Genomic DNA, 11,261 nt, shown 5'->3' with positions numbered 1-11,261 from the left:
GACCGGGAATTATTTTTACAATTACTCCGCCATGTGTAGGAGATACAAAGGTGTGAAGGAAAAATGCATTATAGATAAATTTAGTAAAATCATTTGAGCGCGCCTAAACATTAAATATATATATATATATATATATATATATATATATATATAGATAGATAGATAGAAGAAGAAGCAAAAGTTGTCCCTTTTTCATACGAATAAGTCACTTCATCAAGTAGTTGACTTTAGTTTAGTGTATATCTCATCATACTCTTTCACGATGAATTCGTAAATCGTGGAATAGCTTGTATACAATAATTAATTAACGTGATTGTGTGACTTCAAGGCGTTTGACAATCGGTCGTGCAATAAATTTGATGACAAAGCTTAGAAATGACACAAAAGAGGGCCAAGTATCATGGGCAGTGATCATGCAAGAAAGATCCGGCGAATTTATTATGTAATTGAGAAATTTGAGATTCAGTAATTGTGGTATCGTCACACGCAAAGCCTTTGGAGCTTTAACCAAAAAAACCAACACTAGGCAGAAAGACAAGAAATATTGCACACAATTTGGCCGATGCAAAAAGTGAAACAGCTGAAAAAGAGAGAGACACTAGAAAAATAATGGGCATCAGGTGCGACAAAAAAAGTCACACTCGATGCTTAATCGGGTGGGACAAGTCGCACCCGATACCTCACATCTGGGTAACCCTCGTGACTCAAAATTGGTGGGGGTTATGGTTTCGGGTGCGACTTGTCGCATCCGATTACTAATTTCCCGCCAATTTTTATGGTTGGAATTTGTATTTCCCGCCATTAAGTTTGACGGGTGTTGTACTTCCCGCCAGGAATCGGGTGCGACAAGTCGCACCCGATTCCTATTGTTTTTTTTTTAAAAATTAATTCGTAATAAAATTATAATTAAAATTCTTAATAATAATTAAAATTAAAAATAATAACTAAAATTCATAATATTTAAAATTCTTAGTAATATTTAAAATTACAAATGATAACTAAAATTCATAATAATTAAAATTCTAAATTAATACAAGTGTTCTGAAATTGAAAGTCGTACAACTACAAATCTCTATCTTCCCGTTGCATGTACCATCTGTCGATAGGGGTGTTTCATCGTCCTTCGAATTGCGAGCCTCAGGAACCACCCTGCCTCCTCGCCTGCCGCTGCCGCTAGGACGGTCTCGCAAGAACTCAACGGAACTCAACGGGGTGTTTCATGTGAGGGTATTTTTGAAAGAAAAAAAACATTTTAATAGTAATTCCTTAAGTTAACCAAAATTTATTTTTTAGATCAATATTCATACTAAATATAGTTCGTTCTATAATGACCAAAAGACAAATCAGGTTTTTAACTCAAATTCAACCTTTATTTACGAGAACCACTATTACAGTGAAGTCTTTTCATTTATTTATTTTCAATTGTTTTATAAGAATTCATTGCAACACCATTAGCACAAGAACGGAAAGTATAAAAAGTCAATATCTCATGCTAAAAACAGATCATGAACATATATACAACACAAATCTTTAAATTTAAACATAACTCTTGAGTGGGTTTAGTTTAAAATAAAGAATAGAGAGATTGAGGCTGAGATGGAAAGAGAAGGAATAAATCAAAATTGGAGTTCATCCAGTAAGAAATAGAGAGGAAGGTTATGGAGTGAGAGTAAAGGAAAAAAAAATGAGGAAGATGAGAAGAAAAAAGAAAAAGGAGGAGCAGAGGCTATAACTCCGACCAAAATCTTGAAATTACCACCGTTCCACCGTGGGGAGTCTGTCCGAGAAGAAGAAGGGCTGAGCTATGAGCTCCACGGTTGCAAGAATTTTGTTTTGTCTTTCAAAAATGCCCTCACGTGCAAGGCATGTGCAAATTCTGTTAATTAACTTGACAAAAGGACTACTTGTGCCAAAAAGCAAAAGGTTAGGGGTAATTTTACTTCTAAAAAAAGTACAAGGACCAAAATGCCTCAAGTGTAAAAAGTTAGGGACCATTTGAGCCAAAACCTCTAAATAATATCATTAATATATTATTTATTTATCACAATAAGAGATACTATTATATAAATAAGATATTAGAGAATATCTCCATGATACTCTCATTAAATAACATAATTAATACATTATTTATTTCTCGCAGTCGGATATACTATTTCATAAAAGGAAAAACAGAAAATATCTCCACGATATCATCATAAATAATAACTACATTATTTACTTATCAAATTGGATCATGTTTAATATATAATATTTATTTCCTATTTGAGAAAAGCCAAAATACAATTGTGCTTTGATCAAACAAGTCAAAGGCCTATGTACCGTACCACTAACTTTTTGGGCCTTGTTGGCTAATTTAAATTACTCTTTTACAAGCTCATTTAAATCTACGTGATGTTTCGAAGTTAATTAAACAATTAATAACTTATTCGTAAAAAACTTTATTACGAATGCGAAAAAATTACGACCAAGTTGAAATAGTGAGAGTGTAATCAATTATCTAATTATTTCGAGTATCTCTATCATCTTATCAAAGCCACCTTGGAGACTAAGGACCTAGTAACTGAAGCTCTTACGAAGCCGAACGAAATAGACGAAATCTCTGTTTTCTCTTATTCATTCGATTCGTCAATCTCGGCGTCACTCCATAAGATGAATCGAGACTGCACTCTTCTTGTTACTATCATTGTATATCACTCGATGTATATAAGCATCCATTGATATGAGAAAATGAATCGAAAATCACATGAGAAAATGAAAATCACATGATTAAAAATAAGAAAACGAAAATCACATGATTAAAAATAAATAAAACAAAAAAATCACATGAGAAAACGAAAGTCACCTGATTAATAAGTAAAACCTAAAAAATGAATAATAAGAAAACAAATTAAAAATAACAATGACTAGAGCAAATTGAAAATCACCTGAGAAAACAAAATCATAAGAACAAATGTTTATGAGATGGTTAATAACCCTAAATATTATTTCCAAACACGATTCTAACTATCCTACAATCGATTAAACACGAAATTCTTACACTTTTTAGAATTTTGTAGTCGTTAGAAGTGTGGGCGAGATTGAAGACCAATGAAAGCATAACCAAGTTGGAGATTGTCGCAGAACTCGACGCACTCCGTCGTAGAACGTCACACTTCGTCATAAACAGTCGCACCTCGTCGCAAACCGTCGCACCTCGTCAGAAGTCATCGGCGAGATTGAACACTGAGAAAGAGTGAAGCATGAGAGAATGAGAGAGAGCAAGTATAAATGAGAAAAAAAAATTAAATGGTTTGAGAATATTTTGTCCAAAAGCTTGATTAAAAATTCATATTCAGATATTTTTAAAATAAAAAGTTTATTCGATAACTTTAAGGTCCAATTTAAGAAATTTCCGAGGTCAAAATCCCACTTTTTTTTTTTTTTTTTTTGAGATAAAGGATAGCAAACATGAACAAGAAACTACACGTCGTTTAATCGACATTTTCCCTTTTTCACCGAGACATACTTGAGTTCTAAGCCGCCGATAAGCTCATTGCCATCGTCCCAAACTATTCTCGTCTCTAATTCAGGTAATCCCATTTCCAGCTATCAATCTATCTCTAATCTTTCATCAACATCCATTCTCTTTGTGTTTCCGCGATTCAATTCAATCGCGACAAAATTTCCCTCTCCCACTTTGGTTCTCCATAGCCCTAATTGGGTTAGCTAGTTTCAATTTCTGATCAACAGCTTAGCGTTTTGCTTGTTCCCATTGATTTCTCTGTCTCGTGTTGTTAGCACAAATTAAGTTGGTGTGCGACAAATTCAAATCCATTTCTGGTTTTTTTCATTTTAATTTTTTTTTTTCTTTTTTTTTTGGAGTCGCACGTTATGTTTGTAAATATTGTGTCAGGTTTTATTTTCTCAGTTTATTTGCCGTTTTCAAGGCTTTTATTTTTCTGTGTTTGTGGACGAAGGAAGTTTAAGGTGTGTGAAAATGGCGACTCAGTCCGACCAAGAGATGGACGATGATTTTAGCGAAATCTACAAGGCTTACACTGGGCCGTTCGGAGCGAATCCCACAAATACACAAGAGAAAGCAGCGGAAGATAAGAAGAGGCCTAACTCGGGATCGGACGAGGAAGAAGAGGAAGTTCGCGACCCCAACGCTGTCCCGACCGATTTCACGAGCCGAGAAGCCAAGGTTTGGGAAGCGAAATCCAAAGCCACCGAGAGGAATTGGAAGAAGAGGAAGGAGGAAGAGATGATTTGCAAAATATGTGGAGAATCGGGCCATTTTACTCAGGTACTTAATTTTGTGGAACGATGGATCGGCTTCGTCCTTATCTTTTTGTATACTGAACTCGAAAAGAATATCAAACTTTATGCCATTAACTCTGCTTGTCAAACATGACATTTTTGTTTCAAAATCTGACAGCTCTTTGATTTGATAGGATTGCTTGCAGTGACTAGTTAAGATTTAATATAAAGCAAAGGCTCAAAATCCCAATGATCAATTTAGATGTAACACATTAAGTCACCAATCACGCTGAAAAAAGGAATAAAGAAAACCGGTTGTCGTGGTTGTATCTAATTATACTGAATAATTTGTCATTGCGTAGTTGTCATGTTTTTCACAATAATTCTTCAGGGATGCCCTGCGACTCTCGGTGCGAGTCGGAGGTCTCAGGAGTTCTTTGAGAGAGTGCCGGCGAGGGACAAACACATGAGAGCACTGTTCACGGAGAAAGTGGTGCAGAAGATAGAAAAGGATATCGGGTGCCGATTCAAAATGGATGACAAGTTCATCATCGTTAGCGGTAAAGATAGGTTAGTTCTAGTGAAAGGTGTCGAGGCCGTGCGCAGAGTGATAGAGGAAGCTGGTGGTCCATCCACCAATATCACGAGGTCTAGGTCGCCGGAGCGAAGCCCGACCGCTTTGAGGCTTCCACGGTTCGACTCTTCGAGACCCCATTCAGCCCCTCGAGCTACACCGCCGGCCCAACACAGGCTTATCCTACACAGTCATAGGCAAGAGAAACCCGCTAGCGAGCGAGCGCACGATGGTCACAGGCAAGAGAAGCTCGCGAACGAGCGTGCCCACGATGCTCTTCATGGTCAAAGGCAAGAGAAGCTCGCGAACGAGCGTGCCCACGATAGTCTGCCGAAATTTTCAAGAGATCCTTCACAAGGTAGGGAAGGGCTCGTAGATTGCTAACGGTTCTGTGGAGACTTTCCTAGCACTGACCATGTAAATATATTCTATCATTTCTGAGCTTTTAAACTAGAATGCTGCTGTTATTTCCTCATCATTTTGTTTGCAGCAAGAGGTAAGTTCATATGCACGACAATTGAGTGTTCTCTTCGGAAGTAACTTCTGTGGGGGTGAGTGTGACGGGCCTGAAACGGTTTCGTTAGAATAACTCGAAAGCATTTCTACGGGATTTTTTTTTTCCCTTACGGTGGTTTCACTGTTGAAATATTGAGCTAGGAACTAGGTTTAGCATGCCAATGAAGAGAGAAATTCTTTTAACTCACTCTTGGTTTCGTGAATGAAGCTTATTGTAATGATGGAGGAGCGAGGGGTTTGCCGAGGAAGTCCAAATCGCCGGCCCGTCCCGTTTACACTGGCAACACCTATAACAGTCCGTATGATGGCCGTAATCAAGCCGTGGTCGGGGCTTATAGATCCGACGGCTGGGATTCAGAGAGACGCGGCCCGGAGATGCAATCCGGCAGTCAGTTGAATCACCCTCCCAGGACACTAGACGACCTAGAAATGGAGTTTAAGAGGGAGATAATGGAACTCGGGAGAATCCGGGACAAGGAAGAAGATAAAGAGAATTACAGGCATCGCGAGGTAAGAGCTAGCTAACTAAAACCCCTAAAAAGAGATGAGCTGGTTTGTGATGGCCTGACGTGTGGTGTAAAAAGGCTGTTAGGGAAATAGGAGAGACTTACACGGAGAAACTGGCCATGTTGAGGGAAATGCATACAAAAAGGTGGGAAGAGTTTCTTCAAATTGATTCCCAAAGGCGTCAACAACAACAAGCACCGCCACGCCACCAAATTCCCGGTCCGGGTTATGCCGCTTATAAGCAGCCGGGTTTCTCCAACTACGATGGCTCCGCAGCAAACCCTAACCCTAACCCGAGTTTTGGCGGGCCCAACATGGGTATGGACTCAATGAACAGGTACCCGAACCCCATCGAAAGTAACAATTACCCTTCGAGGCCTCACGAGAATTTCGGGGAGTTCCAACACCAGAGGCGCGAAGATTACGGGAAGGCCTACAACCGATACTGATTCCCTCGTCTTTCGAGTTACCATAGGTAAGTAGGGTAGAATAAAAGCGTGCTTTTGGTTGTTGCGTTTTCCTTGCGATTTCCAAATTATGCGAGAAAGGAGGTATTTTATTCTATTTTTTATTTTATGGGTTATAGAAAGGTGTACAAATTTATTCAAATTGTTCAAAGAGGTTCTCTTTTTCTAGGTCGGGTTCTCATCCTTGACGGCTGTTTCAATTCTGCATTTGGGCGATCTTATCTGGGTAAGTATGTCACGTTGTGATTTCGCAGAGAACTAATGGTTTGATACTCTGCCATCGAAACCAACTGCTCTTTTTCGTAATTTGTAGTCCGGTTCTGTTCAGGATTTCCGCTTGTAAAGTAGTAGAGCAGAACAGAAGTTTGAATTCTTTTTAAGTTATCACCTCCTTTCTATCAAATTTTAATTTTTTTGTTTTAAAAAATAGACAAGAAATCCATTTATGATCTCAATTAAAGACAATGTATAAAATGTTCAAAATTGGTTAGAAGATCTAATAAAGTCACAATTGACATTAATGTGTTACGAGTCAGAAGCTGTAAAGTTTCAAGGTTGATTAACATCATCAAACACGTCTTTCCAAGTTTCCATATCAGATCATGTATATATAATGCAATATACATATTATGTTGCACAGTGAAAAAGAAAATAAAAAGAAGAGGAACATAATTCATAGATGTTTGGTTTGTACTTGATCCGCTTCTCCAGCGACATAGTATTGGGCGCCACAGTGACGGATGATGCTTCGATAGTGGATTGCTGGTTGACAAACAACGAGACCAATGCCAAAAACCGACTCAATGAAATAGGGCTTAATGTCAAAATAGGGCATGAAGGAGTCTCGACAATTCAGTTGTGCTCGGGAACAAAATGTCTCGTCCTCAAGCTCTCCGGGGAGTTTCCCACGTCTTTGAGGAGCTTCTTGAGCAACCCGAAAAACACGTTTGTGGGAATCAATGTAGACGAGTCAGTGGTGTCGGCATTGAAGAGAGAGTTTGATGTTTGTTGTAACGAAATAGTGTTCGACGTTCGTGAATTGGCGGAGAGGAGGTTTCCTCTCAGCTTTGGGGCTCCAAGGATCATTGGCCTCAGGATACTTGCTTCTCAGCTCCTGAAAATCGAACCGAAAATAGCTTTTAGGAATAAGCTTGATGACAATTACATGGAACAAGTCAAGCGAGTTTGCTTTGATGTCTATGTTTTGCACAGAATCGGAGTCAAGCTTCTCATGGGAATGGGTTCATAGTTTTAGTTTATAGCTTGTGTGAGAATACATGAGGAATGTAGAGTGGTTTATGTATGCATGATCCTTATGGACTCAATTTCATGTTATTTTTTTTAATTTTAAATTTTTATTTTATCCGGTTAATTGTTACGTTTTTTTAGCAAAATATATGAAACTATGATCAGTCTCGGATTAGGTTCCCAAAAAACAGCTTTAGATCAAGAAGAAACCATTTCAGGCATATTTCTAAATAAGGGCAAAGAGACAGAGAGTCATATAAGCGAATAATTTTTGCCTTTAAATATCAAAGAAAAGATGTCTTTTATTCATGTTTGCCTTTGAGGCTTAAGCCATCTATTTTACTAATGAAATAAAGATTCACAATCTGTTTTTATGTTCTATTATTATTACTTACTAAAGTTGATAAGAGTTGTACAAAACTGTAACGTGGTCGTTTTAAGTTTACCTACACGGTCTCTATCACTCTCTCATTCTCTTCCTATCATCGTTCTCTCTCCTCCACCATTTTATTTTACAACAGAAGACAGCATAGCCCTATGAGTAAGGAATGTTTTTTTTTTAAGAAAAAAAGCTTGCATGCCAGCTTAGTTACGTGTGTTGTTAAAGTCTACCAAAATGATAACTTAAATCTATTAAAGCTTTGATTTGATAACTCACGCTTCTTTTTTAATTGAATATTTATTTACGAGACTCATTGGCTTTCAATTTCAACATTGGCTCGACCTTCAAACCGTTCTCTCTGTTATAAATAATCGGTTACTGATAAACCATCATAATTCACAACACAAAAAGCAATTCATATCTTTTTTTTTAATTAACCTTATAAAAAATTAAAAAAATCAACTTAACTAAGATATTTATGTTTGGAATGCTTACGACATGACCACTTGTGATCAGTGACGGATCCAAAGATGAAACTCAGAGGGGGCACAATTATAATTTAATATCATGTTCCGTATATATTTCAATTTTTAATGACGGTTAACGTTATCAATGTGATTTATTTTTAAAAAGAAAAAAATAACATTATCATTCAACTTCAAATACGTTTATAATTTTATTAAATCTTATATGAAATAAAGATACATAAGTGAAATGTAAAAGGGCATTGCAAAGATTTAAAAATATAAACTATGTAAAAATCTTTCACACACAAATATATATATATATATATATATATATATATATAATAATAATAATAATAAGATCATAAAAGTTTAAAAATGCTCAAATTGAGCATTTTTAAACTTTTATGATCTTATTATTAAATTGAGCATTGAATTTGAGATCTAAGAGATATCAACTAACCACCAGTCTTCTATTTTTTTATTTACTTATCATGCTCTACTTAAATGTCTGTTATAGACAAAGGAAAAAAAAAAAAACTTAGCTAAGTGTATTTTAACCCACATTTTTAAATTCAAACTATTTAACCCCACATTTCAATCCATTTGAGAGTAATTGAATAAAAAAAACATTTTAAAAGCAACATTTTACTTAAACTCGAGGCATAAACATAAAAAATAATCTACTATTGTTTTTTTTAAGCCTACTGAGTTTATATTATGGATAATTTAAGTTATAGGATATAAACTAGAGCATATATTTTGAAAAATATTATGAGTAATAAAGTATAATAATATTTAAATTCATTTACACATCATTCCATTTATGTACAAGAATATAATACTGTAACCCAAAACTATAGGATTGAGTTTCGAACCCTGGATGTAGACATAGTTCTGCTTTTGCAAAACACATTTCTTGCAAAACATATTTACCATCAGGCCAAAGGTTGTTTTAGTAGGGTAAAATTTATTATTTATTGTAATAAAATTGTATTATTCATAAATATATACAAAAAATTATATATTTATATTGGGAATAGGTCTAGGGTAGTAATTTTCTAGTACGTTGTTTTCTAGTAAATGCTCTCTCATGTTTTATCTTATTTATATTGGGATTCTTATTACTAAAAAGTGATTGAAATTGTTGTTCGATTAAGTCAATTTGATTGACTATATTTTTTTTATCAAGGATATCTATTTGACTATAATTATCTTTGTCAGTTTCATTATCAGATTCTGGATTATGATTTAATACATTTATTTGTGGATTATGGTTGGGTTCTCCTAAAGTTAAGTTGTCTAGTTTTTTTGGATTTGTTTTAGGAAATAATCATTAGAAAATTTATAGCTTAAAAGCTTAAGTTGTAAAGTTTTAGAAAATTCAAAAGGTTTTAATAAGGGAGTCCGAGCAAAATAGCAAAGTCAAACGTTGTAATTGTCAAAATAGTCAACTTTTGGTTTATTTTTAATGTGTAGCCAAATATACCACATTAACAGTAAAAAAATACAAATTTGCCCTTCATTTAAATAATATCAAATCAAAATATTTGGAAGATTCCCACGTCCAAAAAAGAAATAAATGAAATTGGAATCGCGTGAATAAATGCCAACTAAAACAGATCCACCGTGATAAATGCATATCTAATAAATCCACCGTGATAAATGCTTATCTTTCAAACACGCAACCAATCCTACACCGCACGAGAAAAAATTCAAAAACAAAGTCAAACAAAAAAATTTGAAGCGAGACCGGCGATTGAAATTAACAGATATTAACAGGATTGAAAACAAGAATTAACAGAAATTAACATGATTGAAAACAAAATCTTTAACAGGATTGAAAACAAGAATTAACAGAAATTAACAAGAATTAACAGAAATTAACAAGAATTAACACCAGATCGTCAACATCAATTAACAAGAATTAACAGAAATTAACATGATTGAAAACAAGATCTTTAATTCCTGTACAAATATCAAACATAAAAACAGATAACAAAAACCTATAAATCGTTCAATACCTGATTCAATACCTTGGGGTTTGGTGCTTCCATGACACGAGTGATGGTCATTGGTGAAGGCGACCTCTCGGCCGTGAACACCTGGGTGGACGACAGCGCGGCACCGGTGGCGTCGACGGCCACGGCGGGGGCAGGGGGAATGCGCTCTCCGGAGATCAAGATAAGTCTTCCCTTCTCATCGAGGTTGTGGGCTCAGGCGATGCTCCTCCGGGCGACTGGGCCTCACCCGGCGTGGCCGGCGGTGAGGCCGACCAGGCTCTGCAGGCAGCCGAGCCCGCCCAGGGCGTTGGCGCGCGGGATCGCCGAGGAGGGAGCCCCCAACCAGGATAGGCCCAGCGCTGGGACGGCTGGGACGCCGGCGAGCGAGGCCGGTTCTGCGCACGAGACGGGGCGCGCTATCACGCACGGGACTGAGCGTTTGGATGGGCGTGAGGGAAAAGTCTCTTCAAATCTGAACGTGTATATTTTCTATGATTAAACGTGGAAATTCAGTTAAATAAGCATTAAAAGTGGATCATTGGTTGACTTTTCATTTTGATTCTTTCAGTTTATATAAAACCAACGTTAAAAAAAAAAAAATTAAGGGCAGTTTAGGTAGAAAAAACACGTCTGATTTGCCAGCTCACCCATATTGGCTATTCTGCAAAAGTTTCTCAAAGGTTGGCTATTTTGCAATCTAAACGTTTGGACATGGCTAGTTCGTCTAATTTTTCTTTTAATAATGGTTGGGTGCACCCTTTCAGAACATATATTTCGTCTAGTGTTCGGTTCGGCGAATCTACTGTTGATTTTTGAAATGTTCTTAGCGAAATGTTTTGGCAGAGCAATGGAGCTTGACCT

At 36.5% G+C, this 11,261-nt stretch overlaps 2 protein-coding genes across 3 annotated transcripts; both read left to right on the top strand.

Annotated features, from left to right (window-relative positions):
• The first annotated feature begins 3,436 nt into the window (after positions 1–3,436).
• Positions 3,437–6,804, top strand: LOC149390035 (Zinc knuckle (CCHC-type) family protein). 2 transcript variants are annotated; one of them, XM_089623952.1, is made up of 6 exons: positions 3,437–3,569; positions 3,957–4,285; positions 4,631–5,171; positions 5,538–5,839; positions 5,914–6,311; positions 6,473–6,801. In XM_089623952.1, the coding sequence occupies exons 2-5, from the start codon at positions 3,977–3,979 to the stop codon at positions 6,283–6,285; spliced, it is 1,524 nt and encodes a 507-aa protein (XP_089480078.1). In that variant the 5' UTR covers positions 3,437–3,569; positions 3,957–3,976; the 3' UTR covers positions 6,286–6,311; positions 6,473–6,801. The 2 variants fall into 2 exon arrangements, with proteins under 2 accessions (XP_089480078.1, XP_089480079.1); XM_089623953.1 differs by having other exon boundaries at positions 3,446–3,569; positions 3,961–4,285; positions 6,473–6,804.
• A 178-nt stretch (positions 6,805–6,982) lies between these two features.
• Positions 6,983–7,552, top strand: LOC149390034 (uncharacterized). Its single transcript, XM_089622797.1, has one exon. The coding sequence runs from the start codon at positions 6,983–6,985 to the stop codon at positions 7,550–7,552; it is 570 nt and encodes a 189-aa protein (XP_089478923.1).
• Positions 7,553–11,261: the final 3,709 nt, after the last annotated feature.

The sequence above is a fragment of the Urtica dioica genome, chromosome 8 (assembly GCF_054948205.1).
Source record: "Urtica dioica subsp. dioica isolate 48M chromosome 8, U.dioica_male_clone48M_v1_H2, whole genome shotgun sequence".
Lineage (NCBI taxonomy): Eukaryota > Viridiplantae > Streptophyta > Magnoliopsida > Rosales > Urticaceae > Urtica > Urtica dioica.
This window is presented reverse-complemented; position numbering and strand designations above follow the sequence as displayed.

Coding starts and splice junctions, on each gene's coding strand:
- LOC149390035 (XM_089623953.1), top strand. CDS start 3,977: ATGGCGACTCAGTCCGACCAAGAGATGGACGATGATTTTAGCGAAATC. Junction 5,172..5,537: donor TTCAAGAGATCCTTCACAAG/GTAGGGAAGGGC, acceptor TCGTGAATGAAG/CTTATTGTAATGATGGAGGA. Junction 5,840..5,913: donor AGAATTACAGGCATCGCGAG/GTAAGAGCTAGC, acceptor TGGTGTAAAAAG/GCTGTTAGGGAAATAGGAGA.
- LOC149390034 (XM_089622797.1), top strand. CDS start 6,983: ATGTTTGGTTTGTACTTGATCCGCTTCTCCAGCGACATAGTATTGGGC.